At 42.7% G+C, this 21,046-nt stretch overlaps 2 protein-coding genes and 1 long non-coding RNA gene across 4 annotated transcripts in view; 2 read left to right on the forward strand and 1 right to left on the reverse strand.

Annotated features, from left to right (window-relative positions):
* The window catches only part of LOC149463088 (uncharacterized), a 547,928-nt gene that overhangs the window by 341,178 nt on the left and 185,704 nt on the right, over positions 1 to 21,046 (reverse strand). The window lies entirely within an intron of this gene.
* Positions 5,100 to 18,875, forward strand: LOC149463109 (protein kinase C delta type-like). Its single transcript, XM_089675911.1, has 2 exons — positions 5,100 to 5,814; positions 18,643 to 18,875. The coding sequence occupies exons 1-2, from the start codon at positions 5,100 to 5,102 to the stop codon at positions 18,873 to 18,875; spliced, it is 948 nt and encodes a 315-aa protein (XP_089532037.1).
* On the forward strand, positions 18,822 to 19,785 carry LOC149463110 (protein kinase C delta type-like). The gene has a single exon (XM_089675912.1). The coding sequence runs from the start codon at positions 18,901 to 18,903 to the stop codon at positions 19,783 to 19,785; it is 885 nt and encodes a 294-aa protein (XP_089532038.1). The 5' UTR covers positions 18,822 to 18,900.

Consider the following 21,046-nt stretch of genomic DNA (forward strand, 5'->3'; position numbering starts at 1 on the left):
TGGCTGAATGAAAACAATTCTGCAAAGAAGAGTGGGCCAAAATCCCTCCACAGTGGTGTGAAAGGCTCATTGCCAATCATTGCAAATGCTTAACTGCAGTTGTTGCCACCAAGGGAGGCACAACCATTTATTAGGTTTAGGGGGCATTTACTTTTTCACATAGGGCCAGGCAGGTTTGGACAGATTGTTTTTCCCTTAATAAAATGAAAGCGTCACATCACTTAAAAACTGCACTTTGTACTTAGTCTGGTTTTCTTCATGTAATATTAAAATGTGTTTGACAGTCTGAATCATCTAAGTGAGACAAATATGCAAAAAAAAAAAAAACAGGAAGGGGGCAAATACTTATTTGACAGCACTGTTTGTGTGTGTATGAATTTTTACAGCATGTCTGAGCTTTCAGAAAGCAGAGAGCAGAGAGCTGAAGTTACAGTCTTCAGAGCTCATTGAGAGCTGATTGGAGGGAAGGGACACCCCCCCTCCCCCTTACACATCACACAGGAACAGAAATTAGGTTGTTCATCAAAGGCTGTGTGCTGGAGCTCCATCATGTGTCACCTTTTTTCTCTTGGGGTCATGAAAATCTGACAGGTGTGACTCAAACAGATAGCACAGGAACGAGGTAGCAGAGAAAAAGAACACTTAGGGCCAGTTTACAGCACAATAATGCACTCCGGATGCATTAAAGATACATTTTTGCTGACAGTTCACACCACACGCAGTTTTCATGAAGTTTGCTGTTTCAGTACAGTTCTGTATAAAAAAATGCAGCATGTTCTACTTTTTTTTCTGCACTGGAAACCGACTGGAACTGACTGCACTGGTGTGAACTAGGGCCATTGGACTACATGGAAAACACCGTGCATGCATTTTTTTGATGCAGCAAAAAAGGCTCAGGACTGCATCTAATGTGAACTAGACCGTAGCGCTCTGGATTGAGACACGCACACACTAAATCTGTTTGATGGTCAAAATCATTAAAGTGTGACAAACATGCAAAAAAAAAATAGGAAGGGGGCAAATATTTTCTTTTACAGCACTGTATAGATTTATTTCATATACAAATATTTCTAACACATCAAGAAAGTTGGGGCAGCATCCGCAACTACTGAGATGACACCAGACACAGGACAGTGGATTTTCAATTAGGATAAGCAGAATGATGGAATTGATAGAAGTAAATAAGGAGTATAGTATAATCAGAAGCAACCACTGGTGCATATATGATACAAAATGAAGCTAAAATAACCCAAAAGTCCATAAAAGTCTGTAATGGTCCATATACTTTAGTGGCAGCTCCTCAGTGACACTGACATAATAACAATAGGGAACATAAGGAAACAGCAAGGGTCTGCAAATGGAATTGCATTGAGAGGGAGGACAGTAAAGCCGGCCATAGATAGGATCGAAAACCAAGCGAAAATTCTTGTTGAACGTAGAATCGTTTGGTTTTCGCATTATTAGTGTGCCTGCTGCGAGATGCGATTTTCATGCAGCAATTGAAAGTGCCAGACCCAACATGCCGCAATTTATTTTAGAAAAATCAAACAAATGATGGCACACTTGTATGGGCTATTCTCATTTTTCAATCGACAGAATGTTCGGTTTTCGACTCATCTATGGCCGGCTTAAAGATTTCTTCACACCATACATGTGCGGTGGTATGCAGAAAAACCCAGTCAGTCAATGGATATGGTGTAAACAAGCCTTACAGCCCGAGTGCTACTAAGCAGGAAGCGCAGCCTGAGGATGGAATGGGCCGGTATGGCTTCCCCTTTGTAGCTGATCAGTGGTCTTTGGGGCTAAGATCTCAGTGTGGTCAGATATCACATTAAGATTGCTATGTCTTGGTGACCTAAGGGATGTCATGGGGACTTATAAAAGCCATGCACTGAGAATAGATATCCAGGGCTGAGGACTACCATATTGTCCAATTTTCAACATTCTTTTTCCTTTATATAGTAAAAAAAAAACAAAAAACAAAAACAGTGGATATTAAACATCACCAAAAGAAAGTTCAATTTCTAAAAAAAAAGGGTATATGAAATCCATTAGTATACAGCGTTACATGACCAGTTGTCATTCTATCTCAGCGTTGAAATCTGACCAATGTCCTCATAATGAAGGAATATTACAGCCTGGCACTCAACGGACTACACACTAAATGGCCAAAATGTCTTCTTCCCCTCCCCCCTCCCGCAGGCTAAGATCACATGACCATTAATTTCAGTTGGGAGCCAGCAGATCAGAACATGGCAGGTACAGGGCTAAAAATAGAACCTTGTCCTGGTGTATAACTTTGTGAATCCCATCCATAGACAGGAATAACATGATTTCATTGGGCGCTGGATACATAAAACATGAATAATACAGATGTAAGCTGAGCAAAGATGTCCCACATTTTGTTTACTTGAAAAAAAATGACCCAAAAAATGTGATCTACAAACACCACATAGGAAGCACAATGTTTTTTCCATATATGGTCATGTACCTTCCAAGCCAGGGTCATGTCACCTTGTTTCCATAGCTACCAGAACTCTGATGTCATCACCACTTAGCTCCGCCCCCTCAGCTTGCAGTCATTCCCTTTGTGTACGCTACCAGGAGTGGAAGCGATTTCTCTTTCTCTGTGCAGCTTTGTCATTTGTAATCATGAAGCGGCTATTTACGAGAAAGAGAGCAAATAATGTGAAGGACCTCCTGAAAACCAACAAGGAGGAGCCTTTTACATTACAAACAGTGGGACCCTTAACAGAGGACCACAGAACAGCATCACAGCCCCAAGATTCTGCCCCTAAAAGGGGGAGATTTAGGGCAGCTGGGAAAAGATTTTGGCAGTGTCTGGCTAGATGTTGCCCCTTTTCTCAGACAAAATTAGAAGAAGAAGACGCAGAAAGTAAGTACTAGTCTGTTGAGATATAATGCAGGGCACTGTAAGGGTATACAACATTTATCACCAATTACATATATATTGGGGTCACTATACATACACATAATGGGGTCACCGGGTAGAGAGTAGGGGAGAGTTAAGACCCCGTCAGGTACCTGGAGGTCCTGCCAGTAATAGCACTTGTCATTAGCAGCAGCATTTGTCAGCCTGCCCTCAGTTGAATTCAGGTGACAGTTGGGCTGCAGGGGTCAGGGGTCAGGTGTGCAGGAGGCATACATGGTCTATGGATAAATACAAAGTCAGTGTGAGCCCCTCCCCAGTGACAGGCTGTGTATACAGGACCCTTCAATAGCAATGAGACCTTACACTGCCCCCCCCCCCCCCCCATGACATTCCCATTCACTAGGACCATTCCTATAGACAGTTGTGTCCTAGGATCTGTATGACCAGGCAGACTGGGGGCTGCAGGAGCAGACCATTCATTCCGCTTTGTCATATTTTTCTACACACACATTTCTAAATCGTTAGGAAAGTTGGGGTGTCATCCACAACTACGGACTCACAACCAAATACAACATAGTGTTACATTTATATTTAGTCAATGAAGATAAGCAGATTGATGGAATTGCATTGAGAGGGAGGAACAGCTTAGGGCTCATTTACACCACATGCATTGAACGTAGTATGAATGCATATACAAGAAAAACAATGCATTTCAATAAGCCTCGTTTACCCCATTGCACTGCATGTGCGTTTATGAAAAGTACAACATGCTGTATTGTAGGGGGGGTGTGTAGAAAAAACGTAGCTCAATGGATGTGATGTAAACAAGCCCTAGAGCACAAGAGTTACTTAGCAGAAAGCGCAGCCTGAGTATGGAATGGGCCAGTATGGATTCCCCATTGTAGCTGATCATTGCTCTTTGGCAGTAAGATCTCAATATGGTCAGATATCACATTAGGATTGCTATCTTTTGGTGGTCTGAAAGTGTAAGTACGGTTACTCAGCATTTCATAGCTGTCAGGCTCAGCTCACACGAGCTTTGTCAGCAGGTGTCAGACGGACCTTTGGGAAGCGTTTTTAAAGCTTCTCAAACGCTTATGAAAATTCTGCACATGGCAGCACATAGTGCTGTTCACACTGAAGCGTTAGCGTTGCGGCAAAACTGACGCTTCATGTGGAGTCAGGAGGAGTTGAAGCCTCCCATTCAAGTCTATGGTGGCGTTTGCGGAGCGGTTGCGAGGCAGTTGCGGAACGTTAACACCATTTAACTTCATTATAAGCGTTTGTGGTGCGGTTTTTACGCTTGGCAAATGTCTAACAGATTCAAAAAAGCGCATGGGGCGTTTGGGGAACGTTAAAAACGCTTCCCATACGCCTGTCTAACGCCTGTCCAAGGCTATAGGGGCGTTTGGCAAGAGTTAGAAAGAAAGTCAAGTGTGAACGAGCCCTTAGGGATGTTACGGGTTTTAGAAAGCCATGCACTGACAATAGATCCCCAGGGCTGAGAACCATATTGTCTAGGAATGGATAGAACTGCCATAAAGGACAACGTGTCACATAAGATTAGTGTCACAACAAAGATTCCCTTCCATATGTAAAAGAAAAAAAAGACATTTAAATGGCCGCAGTTACCTCATCTGTGATGTTTTTTTTTTTGTTATTTATCTACTTGTACATGTTCTGTTTACCTCTCATACTATGTTTGCTAAATTTATGCAAAATAATAAAGACATATATGCCTTTAAATGGCCGCAGTTTCACATAAATGATGTGGAAGTAGAAATAATACTTTTTTTCTCTGTCTCCAGGCAAAAATGAGATCCCATCCAACAAAGACACTGCGCAAATTCAGCAAGCTACATCGATGGAGGACAAGAAACCTCCCAATACTTCACATACCAGTGAGAGTAAGGAGGCTTCACTGGTCAAATCTACTTCACCTACCGACCAGTCCTACAAACTCAGCCTGGAAAGTTTCACCTTCCATAGAGTACTAGGACAGGGGAGCTTTGGAAAAGTAGTGTTGGCCTCTCATCCTGACATTAAGCAGAAGCTAGCAGTGAAAATGGTTAAAAAAAGACCATTACTTCGACAGGATCCCAGCTGCGTCATTACAGAGAGCTACATAATGGAAATGTGCAACAGATACTCATTTTTCGCACATCTCTACTGCTCCTTTCAAACAGAGACTCATCTCGTCTTTGCTATGGAGTTCCTGGGCGGAGGAGATCTTGAAAAATTCATAAGAGATTCAGCTCCACTTGATGAAGTAACCTTAAGATGTGTTACTGCCGAAATTCTCTGTGGACTGCAGCACCTTCATTCTCTTCAGATTGTCCACAGAGATCTAAAACCAGAGAACATTCTTCTGGATAACGCCGGGCACGTCAAGATTGCCGATTTCGGCCTGTCGGCAATGTTCGTCACGGAGAAAAACAGAGTCAAAAGTTGCGTGGGGACGCTATGTTACATGGCCCCTGAAGTCTATTATCAAAGGCCATACTATTACCCGGCTGACTATTTCTCATTTGGGATAATAGTATATGAGATGGCCTTAGGCGAGCATCCTTTTTATACTGGACAGGAGACTGAAGAGCAGTTGGTTACTTCCATGTACGCCACGGAACCCTATTTCCTACGGCACTTGAACTTTTATCTGCAAGATCTCTTACTCAGACTTTTACGTCATGACCAAGAGCAACGTGCGCACCTGGTGTGCAATCTCAGATCACACCCTTTCTTCAAGGGTATTGACTGGGAAGAGATAGAAGAAGGACCATCACTCGTACAAAGTACATTGGAACCTATTCTCAAGGAACCACTGCAGGAAATCATTGAAGTGGATACTTTTCTGTCCAAAGACCTGGAGATGCCAATTGACTCATTGCATCAGGAGTATTTTAAGGCCTTTGAATACATTAGTGAGAGAATGAAGGCGAGACAAGCCTGATCCTCACCACCACCACAACCAGAGGGCCATCCTTCAATGGGTGGTCAACTAAAAAGTTCACAACAGTGAACAAAAAATGTAAATTAGATATGATGATAGATAGATAGACAGACAGATAGATAGATAGATAAGATAGATAGATAGATAGATAGATAGATAGATAGATAGATAGATAGATAGATAGATAGATAGTGCGCTATCCTGCCACGGTGGAAATCACAGTGGTGACCCAGGATTCTCGACTATAGAGGTTGAGGGGCTCCAGGCAGTTGTAATTCAGAGGAAACTGGTTTATCAGTTTCCTCTTTGGCTTGTAAAGCCTGTTTTGGGACCTGTAGCCTGGAGATTTCAAAGAGATTTGGGAGGGATGAAATCTCCAATCCTGGGCCCATGTTTTGAGAGCAGCCAGCACGCTGATTGCACAGGTGTGTGCAGGCTTTTTTGTGGAGTCCAGGCCATGATTCTGGGCTCCACCCCAGCAGACAGGAGGGCTCCACCCTGGCACACAGGAGGGCTCTGCCTTGGAGTCAGGTGGGCTTCACCTAGTAGAGGTGGAAGCCAGACAAGCTGTGTGCTATTGGCGAGCTGTGTGCGGGAAAGCCATTTCGGATAGAGTCTGCAGGAGACAGACGGAAATCGATGTACAAGCCAGATGGCTGAATATTGTTTCATTTGTTTGATGGTGGATGCCCCTGCGTGGGAAAGATTTATGGAATAGATAATATTGATAGATAGATGGGCGGCACAGTGGCTTAGTGGTTAGCACTTCTGCCTTGCAGTAATTGGGTCATGGGTTCGATTTCCAACCATGGCGCCTACTGCATGGATTTAGCATTTTCTCCCTGTGTTCGCGTGGGTTTCCTCCGGGTACTCCGGTTTCCTCCCACACTCCAAAGACATGCTGGTAGGTTCATTGGCTCCTGTCTTAATTGTCCTAGTTTCATCCCTGGCCATGTGGGATCTCAGGCATGGTAGGGGTTGGATTAAGACATGGCAACCTACCCTGTAAAATAATTGCTAAGAAAATTCATGGAAAAGGTCGCTTACGAGTGACGGTCCATGCAATTGCCAAGGGTCGGATACGACTGAATGCATAGATAGATAGATAGATAGATAGATAGATAGATAGATAGATAGAGATTAAGGTAGGAACTGGCCAGAGAGGGATTACTTTGACGTAGTTGGCCGGCTTAAACATGCATTGAAATGTATGTGAACGAAAAATCCCTGTTTCTATGGAAAGTTTGCTAGAAGGAGGTATATAGCAATGTAATAAGTATAAATCAGCACACACACATATATAAAATCCTCAGAAATCCCTTAAAGTCATATCAATATCCTTCCCCTGAAGTACTAATAAAACATATATTCATTTACTTAAACCCAAAAACCCACAATTATAGTGAAAAAATCAAGACCCAAAGAGTTTACCCAAAAATAAAAAATATCAAATATATATAAAAGAACAAAAATAAAATAAAGTCCCAATATGCAAAGTGTCCAAATAATGTGTCCAAACAAAGATCAATTTCTTGATAGGAAGACGCTTCCTACTCCACTGAAGAAGATGCAAATCAATCACAGGTGCTCTTCAAATACCTCAAAAAACAAAATCTCAACATAGTATATTACCTTTTAAATCCCAGAACTAAAGTGCCACACGTGTATCATGCAAAAAAAAAACACTCCAGTGTCACAGCACTCATGTGAAGAAAAAAAAAAAAAAATTTTAAATATCACTGCAAACTATATATAAAGTGCATAATTACCCTAAAACAAACAAATTCCAGCTTGTAATCAACCACATATGTACAGAGTGTCCTTAGATTGGTATCCTCTTGTCCCTCAGGACCTCACAAACAGACCAGGAATCATTATGTGAATTATAATCATATATAAAATTTATTGTAGCCACTTACATATAAAAACGATAAGATCAGCAAGACATCATCAAACTCCTCATGCCCAGTATACGATCCCCTTTCCGTGTGTAGAGGGTCTCCCGATCACCAGGTAATTCCCCCTTGCTACTCCTATCCAGCACTATCACTTTGTAGCTCTGGGGGACACCTGAAGTGCACCGTTTCCGTGTTGGAGGTCTGGAGAGTAACGGTGCACTTCAGGTGTCCCCCAGAGCTACAAAGTGATAGTGCTGGATAGGAGTAGCAAGGGGGAATTACCTGGTGATCGGGAGACCCTCTACACACGGAAAGGGGATCGTATACTGGGCATGAGGAGTTTGATGATGTCTTGCTGATCTTATCGTTTTTATATGTAAGTGGCTACAATAAATTTTATATATGATTATAATTCACATAATGATTCCTGGTCTGTTTGTGAGGTCCTGAGGGACAAGAGGATACCAATCTAAGGACACTCTGTACATATGTGGTTGATTACAAGCTGGAATCTGTTTGTTTTAGGGTAATTATGCACTTTATCTATAGTTTGCAGTGATATTTAAATTTTTTTTTTTTTTTTTTCTTCACATGAGTGAAAAAATCCCTGTTTATATGGGAAGTTTGCTAGAAGGGGGTATATAGCAATGTGTAGATGGTTTAACAGAATTTTTAGTGGTCACACCCATCACAGGTTGCCTGCAAAAATCTATGGGGGGGTGTAGACAAGACCAGTCACCCTGCACAAGGGCCCCAGCCCTGGTTCACACAAGAACACTGCTGTGGGTGGCAATAGATTCCTAACGACACTCCAAACACACATCACAAATACAGTGTGTTTGCCTGCACCAAAATGCATGGTACCGCAGAGCCATGTTTTTTATTATTATAATACAGGATTTATATAGCGCCAACAGCTTACGCAGCGCTTTACAACATAAGGGCAGACTGTACAATTCCAATACAAATGAATACAGAAGGACTGAGAGGGCCCGGCTCGTTGGAGCTTACAACCATGTGATCCAGTTTCAGTGCGTTTTTAAATTGCATCGCACTGAACTGCACAGGGACACACAGCGCGTTACTGTGCAATGCCGGTGTCAACCTGCACTAAGTCTGTACACAGTTTGGCTCCCCAGTCCCCTGACTCCAGGCTCAGTTCTTTGTGGATCAATTTCACCTGATGGGATGGACTGCCTGTTCTCATACACTCTTTCATGCCTGGACAGACTCTCTGCCACCTAGTGCATGCAACTCTGGTGTTTAAGTGAGGGTGGAGGGCACAGGTGCACCATCCAGTCCCACTGCTGGCAGACTGGAAAAGTCTATGGGAAACTGACAGCTGGTGGAAGGTGCACCCAATCCTACGAACATTTAGGGGACTATACACCCAGAGACGAATGCCCAGAAAGCCAGCAATCTGCATTGCGATCATTCGTCCCTGGGTGCATACTGCCCTAAATGTTAGTAGCTCTAGGTGCATTATCCTGTCCAGCTGCAGCCGCAAGGTTTCACAAGCTGCAACTGAAAGGCGTCTCTCTGTCACTTGGCGTGATGAAGGTCCCTTGCAGGTTCCAAAATGTTGCATTGCTCATGTAACACGCCTAAACAACACAAATAAAGGCAGTTCTACTGAAGCAGATAGCGCTGCGCTAGCCGTTATCTCTGTTCGCTGTGGCCACATCCACCCAATGCTGCAACACCCCACAATTGCGTTCCGCTATGTAGTGAGTGCAAAGAAGTAAATAAGCAGCTAGCACAAAGTGGCAAACCCTCTTCTTCCACTACATAAACATAGAAATAAAGGTGCAGCGCTAATAAACAGGAAACAAATATGTGAATACAGCGCACTGAGGAGCCTGGAAGCGGTCGGAGCTCACAGAGCTCCAACAGGGTCAGTCCAGCGCTGTGACCTACCCGCAGGTTGCTCTGTGAGCTCCGCCCACTTCCAGGCTCCTCAGTGCACTGTATTCGATAACGCCTTGGCTCCTCCCACAGTCCAGAGCTTTTGACAGAGAAGGAGAGTGCTGTAGCCCCACACCATTCTCAGCCCCCTCCCTCTGTCCATCCACCGGTGGCCCAGACATTACCCCAAACATTCATCAACTGCAAACTTTAATGGGCTGTAATGCACCTCAACAGCAGGATTTTGGCAGCAGGTGTCAGCCAATGATTCGTGGCTGACACCTGCTGATCTGCTGTGTCCAATCACAGCCCAGAGCCCTGTGTTAGCAAAAACACAGGCTTCTGTACAGAGGGAATGATCTGTCTGTTTCTTCTCCCTGCAAAGCAAGAAGAAGGAACAGATTTTAGTAAAAACATTTTTAGTTTTCAGTAAATTCATAAGCACACACTTAACCCTTTGATTACCCCAGAATGTTAGCCCCTTCCCAGTAAACGTCATTCGCACAGTGACAGTGTAAAGTACTATTATTGATCTTTCTAATAGTGTCACTGGTGATGTCAGTGTCAGTTGGTATCAGATTGCCTACAGCACTATCACAGTCCCACTTCAAGACGCTGATCACTGCAATGATTCAGAAAAAATGAGGAAGGGTTGTAGCAGCGCAAACACTGCAAAGTCCTGGGAAATGGTAGTATGGGGTGATGGTGGTATTAGTGGCTACTGTATGAAGAGCGTAAGATTCCGTGTGGCACTGAGGGCAAGGCTTCCAAATAAGCTGTAGCAACTTCTGTAGATGAGAAAAAGCAGAGAAGCGCCTCTAAGTGCAATAAGTCTTTTAATTCAAGTCTAAATGTAGAAACACTCACATGTGTGAAGTAATCATAAGCATAAAAACCAAAGCATATACCAAATTAACTAAAGACCCACTACCCGAATTCAAACAGGACGCACTACTACTAACGAACACAGCCTTACTTGATGGTGTCATCACCAAGCAGGAAGCCTCTTTTCTATCTAAAGACTTCTACAACACCCCGTATTTTTACTTTCTGCCCAAAGTACACAAAAATCCAAATAATCCACCAGGAAGACCAATCGTAGCGGCCACAGGGAGCATTACTAGCGGTTTCTCCCAATATATCGACCACTTCCTACAACCCCTTGCACAGGCTCAACACTCATATATCCGGGACAGCGGACACTTGCTAGAATTACTCCAAACATACTCCTGGGAACCCGACTATTGTTGGGTCTCGTTAGATGTCTGCTCCCTATACACCTCGATACCCCATGATGTAGGCATCACCGCCATCCAGCACTATCTATCCTTGGATCCATCACTCAACCCCAAACAATCTTCCTTTATAGTAGACGCCACCTCATTTTGCCTCAAACACAATTACTTCACATTCAACCACGATTTCTACTTACAAACTCAAGGTACAGCCATGGGAGCCAACTTTGCACCCTCATATGCAAACTTGACTATGAGTTTCTGGGAGGACAAACACATATGGCACAATAACCCCTTTGCAGCCCACATCATCTTTTACGGCCGTTACATAGATGACATTATCGTCATCTGGGATGGACCAATATCACACGTAGACCAGTTCGTAACCCATTGCAATTCAAATCCTTTTGTCCTTCACCTCCACTCACCACAAACATACTCTTGTATTCCTAGATCTCGAATTATACCATGACAATCTCCAAATATTAACAAAAAACCACTTCAAACCGGTATCTGGAAACTCATACCTCCACTTCAACAGCTGCCACCACCCCAAATGGATCCAAAATATACCTAAAGGACAATTCTGTCGTCTCAGACAAAACTGCACCACAGATTCCGATTACAATCTCCAGAGCGACATCCTAATAAAGAAATTCCTAGACAAAGGTTACCCACACAAGCTAGTAGATGAGGCCCACTCCTTCTACCGCAAGGGTAGACCCCAAACACACAATAGCACAGAGCCTCCCAACCAGGTCAGATTTATAACCAAATTCCACAACAACTTTCACAAAATGGAGTCTATCATCAATAGACATTGGCCAATACTACTACAGGATCCACATTTAATAGACATTTTAGATAAAAAACCAAAATACACCTACCGCAAAGCCATCAACCTTAAAAACAAGATTGCCCCCAGCAAATACAACCCACCCACCAACACACCCAACACAATCTGCCTCATACCCATTGTCGGCATGTATAGATGCAACAAAGCGCTATGCAAAACTTGCCGATTCGCTAAACACGGACAAAAAAACTTCACCACAAAAGGAAAAACCTATTCATTCAAAGAATTTTACAACTGCTCCACTGATCATGTGATCTACTGTATATCCTGCCCTTGCGGCCTCCTATATGTGGGACGCACCATCAGACCCCTCCGCGCAAGGTTTGGCGAGCACAGACGTCTTATTGAAGATGGTAAAGACAAACATAGCGTCCCCCGCCACTTCCTTGAATATCACCAAAAATCCACTGATGGCCTACAAGTATGGGTCTTAGAATCCATACACAACAATCTCTCTGAGTCTGATCGTTTCAAAAAACTCTGTTCACAAGAAACTTATTGGATATTTACATTAGATACATTGTCTCCAGGTGGACTCAACGAGGAATTAGACATTAACACTATACTATAAACACTACAATCTCCCATTCACAGTCACTCAACACTCACAATGATACTTCCCCCCCCCCCCCCCCCTTTATTTTTATTTTTTTAATCAAATTTTTTTATCGAATTTTTTTTTTTTAATTCATTTTTAGTTTATTATTTATAACCTTTTGTTCATTATTTATATTTTATTCTGTTTTTTACTATTTTTAACAATGTAATTTACTCTTTATAATGTCATTTGCATGTATTATTACCAATATGTTTATCATCTTACCATGTTAACACCCATTGTCAATATACCCGCTAGCAACATGTATATATGTTAGAATTATTATGAAGCTCCTGTAGAGCCATAACCATATCCCACCTTGCAAACATGCTGTATTACCACTAAATATCTGCTCACTACTGATACATAATTGATGTGCCAGTGCTGCAAGGTAAACATTTTACCCCACTAATCTCCCAGAATATAATTTTTTTTTTTTATTCTTATTACCCCCATCAACTTTTTTCACATAGTTTCTTCGATTTTCAGCTGTTCAAAAATCTTTTATTAACGTCATTTTTCATTTCATTAATTTTTTTTTTTCTCTTTTTTTTAATTATTTTTTTCATAATTTTTTTATTTATTTATTTATTTTTTTCCATTTCATCATTTTTCTTTCGTCTTCTGTTTTCTTATTTATTACATCCTCTCTTTTTTCCATTTGGTTTCCTTTACCCCCCATTTAACATCCATGACTTTACACTATTCACCTGACAGCAATGGTAAATCACTGGTTAATTGGTCAATTGATCAATTAGACTCACGTTCCCTATATATTCACCCGTGTTCATCCACCTCCCCCTGCTTGAAAAAGGAGTGCACTTCCGCCTTCCACGGCCAGTGCATGCTCCGAAACGCATTGCAGTGCACCCTGGGATCTGACGTCATCACGGCCACACAGCCGCTACATTCCAGCGTGCGTTCCATCTGGCTCTGAGGGAGGACGTGCACGCCGGCCGGCCTCACCGCTGTTCCCCTCCAGCCACCACGCTGTTCCAGCCGAGAGCTGACCTCCCCACATCGCAGAGAGATGACGGCTCTTCACCCGGGTTACCACCCCACCGTTAACTATTGTTATCCACGGTTTTTATGCTTATCATTACTTCACACATGTGAGTGTTTCTACATTTAGACTTGAATTAAAAGACTTATTGCACTTAGAGGCGCTTCTCTCCTTTTTCTCTTTTGCTGATCACTGCAATTACTAGTATAAATAAAAATTTCCAGTTTATTTATACCATAGTTTGTAGGCGCCATAACGTTCACACAAACCAATCAATATACACTTACTGGGATTTTTTTTTTTTTTACCAAAGACGTAGCAGAATACATTTTGGCATAAATTCATGAAGAAATGTGGTTTTAATTTCTTTATTGGATATTTTTCTGTAACAAAGTAAAATATATTGGGTTTTTTTTCAAAATGCTCTATCTTTTTTCGGTTTATAACTTAAAAATGTAAAAACCTCAGTGGTGATCAAATGCCACTAAAAGAAAGCTGGAATATTAAGGTTTTGGAGTGACCAAGTCAAAGTCCAGACTTAAATCCCATTGAGATGCTGTGGCATGACCTTAAAAAGGCCTTTCATGCTGGAAAACCCTCCAAGGTGGCTGAATGAAAACAATTCTGCAAAGAAGAGTGGGCCAAAATCCCTCCACAGTGGTGTGAAAGGCTCATTGCCAATCATTGCAAATGCTTAACTGCAGTTGTTGCCACCAAGGGAGGCACAACCATTTATTAGGTTTAGGGGGCATTTACTTTTTCACATAGGGCCAGGCAGGTTTGGACAGATTGTTTTTCCCTTAATAAAATGAAAGCGTCACATCACTTAAAAACTGCACTTTGTACTTAGTCTGGTTTTCTTCATGTAATATTAAAATGTGTTTGACAGTCTGAATCATCTAAGTGAGACAAATATGCAAAAAAAAAAAAAACAGGAAGGGGGCAAATACTTATTTGACAGCACTGTTTGTGTGTGTATGAATTTTTACAGCATGTCTGAGCTTTCAGAAAGCAGAGAGCAGAGAGCTGAAGTTACAGTCTTCAGAGCTCATTGAGAGCTGATTGGAGGGAAGGGACACCCCCCCTCCCCCTTACACATCACACAGGAACAGAAATTAGGTTGTTCATCAAAGGCTGTGTGCTGGAGCTCCATCATGTGTCACCTTTTTTCTCTTGGGGTCATGAAAATCTGACAGGTGTGACTCAAACAGATAGCACAGGAACGAGGTAGCAGAGAAAAAGAACACTTAGGGCCAGTTTACAGCACAATAATGCACTCCGGATGCATTAAAGATACATTTTTGCTGACAGTTCACACCACACGCAGTTTTCATGAAGTTTGCTGTTTCAGTACAGTTCTGTATAAAAAAATGCAGCATGTTCTACTTTTTTTTCTGCACTGGAAACCGACTGGAACTGACTGCACTGGTGTGAACTAGGGCCATTGGAGTACATGGAAAACACAGTGCATGCATTTTTTTGATGCAGCAAAAAAGGCTCAGGACTGCATCTAATGTGAACTAGACCGTAGCGCTCTGGATTGAGACACGCACACACTAAATCTGTTTGATGGTCAAAATCATTAAAGTGTGACAAACATGCAAAAAAAAAATAGGAAGGGGGCAAATATTTTCTTTTACAGCACTGTATAGATTTATTTCATATACAAATATTTCTAACACATCAAGAAAGTTGGGGCAGCATCCGCAACTACTGAGATGACACCAGACACAGGACAGTGGATTTTCAATTAGGATAAGCAGAATGATGGAATTGATAGAAGTAAATAAGGAGTATAGTATAATCAGAAGCAACCACTGGTGCATATATGATACAAAATGAAGCTAAAATAACCCAAAAGTCCATAAAAGTCTGTAATGGTCCATATACTTTAGTGGCAGCTCCTCAGTGACACTGACATAATAACAATAGGGAACATAAGGAAACAGCAAGGGTCTGCAAATGGAATTGCATTGAGAGGGAGGACAGTAAAGCCGGCCATAGATAGGATCGAAAACCAAGCGAAAATTCTTGTTGAACGTAGAATCGTTTGGTTTTCGCATTATTAGTGTGCCTGCTGCGAGATGCGATTTTCATGCAGCAATTGAAAGTGCCAGACCCAACATGCCGCAATTTATTTTAGAAAAATCAAACAAATGATGGCACACTTGTATGGGCTATTCTCATTTTTCAATCGACAGAATGTTCGGTTTTCGACTCATCTATGGCCGGCTTAAAGATTTCTTCACACCATACATGTGCGGTGGTATGCAGAAAAACCCAGTCAGTCAATGGATATGGTGTAAACAAGCCTTACAGCCCGAGTGCTACTAAGCAGGAAGCGCAGCCTGAGGATGGAATGGGCCGGTATGGCTTCCCCTTTGTAGCTGATCAGTGGTCTTTGGGGCTAAGATCTCAGTGTGGTCAGATATCACATTAAGATTGCTATGTCTTGGTGACCTAAGGGATGTCATGGGGACTTATAAAAGCCATGCACTGAGAATAGATATCCAGGGCTGAGGACTACCATATTGTCCAATTTTCAACATTCTTTTTCCTTTATATAGTAAAAAAAAAACAAAAAACAAAAACAGTGGATATTAAACATCACCAAAAGAAAGTTCAATTTCTAAAAAAAAAGGGTATATGAAATCCATTAGTATACAGCGTTACATGACCAGTTGTCATTCTATCTCAGCGTTGAAATCTGACCAATGTCCTCATAATGAAGGAATATTACAGCCTGGCACTCAACGGACTACACACTAAATGGCCAAAATGTCTTCTTCCCCTCCCCCCTCCCGCAGGCTAAGATCACATGACCATTAATTTCAGTTGGGAGCCAGCAGATCAGAACATGGCAGGTACAGGGCTAAAAATAGAACCTTGTCCTGGTGTATAACTTTGTGAATCCCATCCATAGACAGGAATAACATGATTTCATTGGGCGCTGGATACATAAAACATGAATAATACAGATGTAAGCTGAGCAAAGATGTCCCACATTTTGTTTACTTGAAAAAAAATGACCCAAAAAATGTGATCTACAAACACCACATAGGAAGCCCAATGTTTTTTCCATATATGGTCATGTACCTTCCAAGCCAGGGTCATGTCACCTTGTTTCCATAGCTACCAGAACTCTGATGTCATCACCACTTAGCTCCGCCCCCTCAGCTTGCAGTCATTCCCTTTGTGTACGCTACCAGGAGTGGAAGCGATTTCTCTTTCTCTGTGCAGCTTTGTCATTTGTAATCATGAAGCGGCTATTTACGAGAAAGAGAGCAAATAATGTGAAGGACCTCCTGAAAACCAACAAGGAGGAGCCTTTTACATTACAAACAGTGGGACCCTTAACAGAGGACCACAGAACAGCATCACAGCCCCAAGATTCTGCCCCTAAAAGGGGGAGATTTAGGGCAGCTGGGAAAAGATTTTGGCAGTGTCTGGCTAGATGTTGCCCCTTTTCTCAGACAAAATTAGAAGAAGAAGACGCAGAAAGTAAGTACTAGTCTGTTGAGATATAATGCAGGGCACTGTAAGGGTATACAACATTTATCACCAATTACATATATATTGGGGTCACTATACATACACATAATGGGGTCACCGGGTAGAGAGTAGGGGAGAGTTAAGACCCCGTCAGGTACCTGGAGGTCCTGCCAGTAATAGCACTTGTCATTAGCAGCAGCATTTGTCAGCCTGCCCTCAGTTGAATTCAGGTGACAGTTGGGCTGCAGGGGTCAGGGGTCAGGTGTGCAGGAGGCATACATGGTCTATGGATAAATACAAAGTCAGTGTGAGCCCCTCCCCAGTGACAGGCTGTGTATACAGGACCCTTCAATAGCAATGAGACCTTACACTGCCCCCCCCCCCCCCATGACATTCCCATTCACTAGGACCATTCCTATAGACAGTTGTGTCCTAGGATCTGTATGACCAGGCAGACTGGGGGCTGCAGGAGCAGACCATTCATTCCGCTTTGTCATATTTTTCTACACACACATTTCTAAATCGTTAGGAAAGTTGGGGTGTCATCCACAACTACGGACTCACAACCAAATACAACATAGTGTTACATTTATATTTAGTCAATGAAGATAAGCAGATTGATGGAATTGCATTGAGAGGGAGGAACAGCTTAGGGCTCATTTACACCACATGCATTGAACGTAGTATGAATGCATATACAAGAAAAACAATGCATTTCAATAAGCCTCGTTTACCCCATTGCACTGCATGTGCGTTTATGAAAAGTACAACATGCTGTATTGTAGGGGGGGTGTGTAGAAAAAACGTAGCTCAATGGATGTGATGTAAACAAGCCCTAGAGCACAAGAGTTACTTAGCAGAAAGCGCAGCCTGAGTATGGAATGGGCCAGTATGGATTCCCCATTGTAGCTGATCATTGCTCTTTGGCAGTAAGATCTCAATATGGTCAGATATCACATTAGGATTGCTATCTTTTGGTGGTCTGAAAGTGTAAGTACGGTTACTCAGCATTTCATAGCTGTCAGGCTCAGCTCACACGAGCTTTGTCAGCAGGTGTCAGACGGACCTTTGGGAAGCGTTTTTAAAGCTTCTCAAACGCTTATGAAAATTCTGCACATGGCAGCACATAGTGCTGTTCACACTGAAGCGTTAGCGTTGCGGCAAAACTGACGCTTCATGTGGAGTCAGGAGGAGTTGAAGCCTCCCATTCAAGTCTATGGTGGCGTTTGCGGAGCGGTTGCGAGGCAGTTGCGGAACGTTAACACCATTTAACTTCATTATAAGCGTTTGTGGTGCGGTTTTTACGCTTGGCAAATGTCTAACAGATTCAAAAAAGCGCATGGGGCGTTTGGGGAACGTTAAAAACGCTTCCCATACGCCTGTCTAACGCCTGTCCAAGGCTATAGGGGCGTTTGGCAAGAGTTAGAAAGAAAGTCAAGTGTGAACGAGCCCTTAGGGATGTTACGGGTTTTAGAAAGCCATGCACTGACAATAGATCCCCAGGGCTGAGAACCATATTGTCTAGGAATGGATAGAACTGCCATAAAGGACAACGTGTCACATAAGATTAGTGTCACAACAAAGATTCCCTTCCATATGTAAAAGAAAAAAAAGACATTTAAATGGCCGCAGTTACCTCATCTGTGATGTTTTTTTTTTTGTTATTTATCTACTTGTACATGTTCTGTTTACCTCTCATACTATGTTTGCTAAATTTATGCAAAATAATAAAGACATATATGCCTTTAAATGGCCGCAGTTTCACATAAATGATGTGGAAGTAGAAATAATACTTTTTTTCTCTGTCTCCAGGCAAAAATGAGATCCCATCCAACAAAGACACTGCGCAAATTCAGCAAGCTACATCGATGGAGGACAAGAAACCTCCCAATACTTCACATACCAGTGAGAGTAAGGAGGCTTCACTGGTCAAATCTACTTCACCTACCGACCAGTCCTACAAACTCAGCCTGGAAAGTTTCACCTTCCATAGAGTACTAGGACAGGGGAGCTTTGGAAAAGTAGTGTTGGCCTCTCATCCCTGACATTAAGCAGAAGCTAGCAGTGAAAATGGTTAAAAAAAGACCATTACTTCGACAGGATCCCAGCTGCGTCATTACAGAGAGCTACATAATGGAAATGTGCAACAGATACTCATTTTTCGCACATCTCTACTGCTCCTTTCAAACAGAGACTCATCTCGTCTTTGCTATGGAGTTCCTGGGCGGAGGAGATCTTGAAAAATTCATAAGAGATTCAGCTCCACTTGATGAAGTAACCTTAAGATGTGTTACTGCCGAAATTCTCTGTGGACTGCAGCACCTTCATTCTCTTCAGATTGTCCACAGAGATCTAAAACCAGAGAACATTCTTCTGGATAACGCCGGGCACGTCAAGATTGCCGATTTCGGCCTGTCGGCAATGTTCGTCACGGAGAAAAACAGAGTCAAAAGTTGCGTGGGGACGCTATGTTACATGGCCCCTGAAGTCTATTATCAAAGGCCATACTATTACCCGGCTGACTATTTCTCATTTGGGATAATAGTATATGAGATGGCCTTAGGCGAGCATCCTTTTTATACTGGACAGGAGACTGAAGAGCAGTTGGTTACTTCCATGTACGCCACGGAACCCTATTTCCTACGGCACTTGAACTTTTATCTGCAAGATCTCTTACTCAGACTTTTACGTCATGACCAAGAGCAACGTGCGCACCTGGTGTGCAATCTCAGATCACACCCTTTCTTCAAGGGTATTGACTGGGAAGAGATAGAAGAAGGACCATCACTCGTACAAAGTACATTGGAACCTATTCTCAAGGAACCACTGCAGGAAATCATTGAAGTGGATACTTTTCTGTCCAAAGACCTGGAGATGCCAATTGACTCATTGCATCAGGAGTATTTTAAGGCCTTTGAATACATTAGTGAGAGAATGAAGGCGAGACAAGCCTGATCCTCACCACCACCACAACCAGAGGGCCATCCTTCAATGGGTGGTCAACTAAAAAGTTCACAACAGTGAACAAAAAATGTAAATTAGATATGATGATAGATAGATAGACAGACAGATAGATAGATAGATAGATAGATAGAAGATAGATAGATAGATAGATAGATAGATAGATAGATAGATAGATAGATAGATAGATAGATAGTGCGCTATCCTGCCACGGTGGAAATCACAGTGGTGACCCAGGATTCTCGACTATAGAGGTTGAGGGGCTCCAGGCAGTTGTAATTCAGAGGAAACTGGTTTATCAGTTTCCTCTTTGGCTTGTAAAGCCTGTTTTGGGACCTGTAGCCTGGAGATTTCAAAGAGATTTGGGAGGGATGAAATCTCCAATCCTGGGCCCATGTTTTGAGAGCAGCCAGCACGCTGATTGCACAGGTGTGTGCAGGCTTTTTTGTGGAGTCCAGGCCATGATTCTGGGCTCCACCCCAGCAGACAGGAGGGCTCCACCCTGGCACACAGGAGGGCTCTGCCTTGGAGTCAGGTGGGCTTCACCTAGTAGAGGTGGAAGCCAGACAAGCTGTGTGCTATTGGCGAGCTGTGTGCGGGAAAGCCATTTCGGATAGAGTCTGCAGGAGACAGACGGAAATCGATGTACAAGCCAGATGGCTGAATATTGTTTCATTTGTTTGATGGTGGATGCCCCTGCGTGGGAAAGATTTATGGAATAGATAATATTGATAGATAGATGGGCGGCACAGTGGCTTAGTGGTTAGCACTTCTGCCTTGCAGTAATTGGGTCATGGGTTCGATTTCCAACCATGGCGCCTACTGCATGGATTTAGCATTTTCTCCCTGTGTTCGCGTGGGTTTCCTCCGGGTACTCCGGTTTCCTCCCACACTCCAAAGACATGCTGGTAGGTTCATTGGCTCCTGTCTTAATTGTCCTAGTTTCATCCCTGGCCATGTGGGATCTCAGGCATGGTAGGGGTTGGATTAAGACATGGCAACCTACCCTGTAAAATAATTGCTAAGAAAATTCATGGAAAAGGTCGCTTACGAGTGACGGTCCATGCAATTGCCAAGGGTCGGATACGACTGAATGCATAGATAGATAGATAGATAGATAGATAGATAGAGATTAAGGTAGGAACTGGCCAGAGAGGGATTACTTTGACGTAGTTGGCCGGCTTAAACATGCATTGAAATGTATGTGAACGAAAAATCCCTGTTTCTATGGAAAGTTTGCTAGAAGGAGGTATAT

This window comes from Staurois parvus, unplaced genomic scaffold (genome assembly GCF_062004578.1).
Source record: "Staurois parvus isolate SC_StPar_1 unplaced genomic scaffold, SC_StPar_1.0 ptg000159l, whole genome shotgun sequence".
Lineage (NCBI taxonomy): Eukaryota > Metazoa > Chordata > Amphibia > Anura > Ranidae > Staurois > Staurois parvus.

What these genes read in the sequence shown, in the direction of transcription:
- LOC149463109 (XM_089675911.1), top strand. Translation starts at nt 5,100, where the DNA reads ATGGAGTTCCTGGGCGGAGGAGATCTTGAAAAATTCATAAGAGATTCA. An exon ending in TAAGGCCTTTGAATACATTA is followed by an intron (nt 5,815 to 18,642) that starts GTGAGAGAATGA and finishes CTCTGTCTCCAG; the next exon opens with GCAAAAATGAGATCCCATCC.
- LOC149463110 (XM_089675912.1), top strand. Translation starts at nt 18,901, where the DNA reads ATGGTTAAAAAAAGACCATTACTTCGACAGGATCCCAGCTGCGTCATT.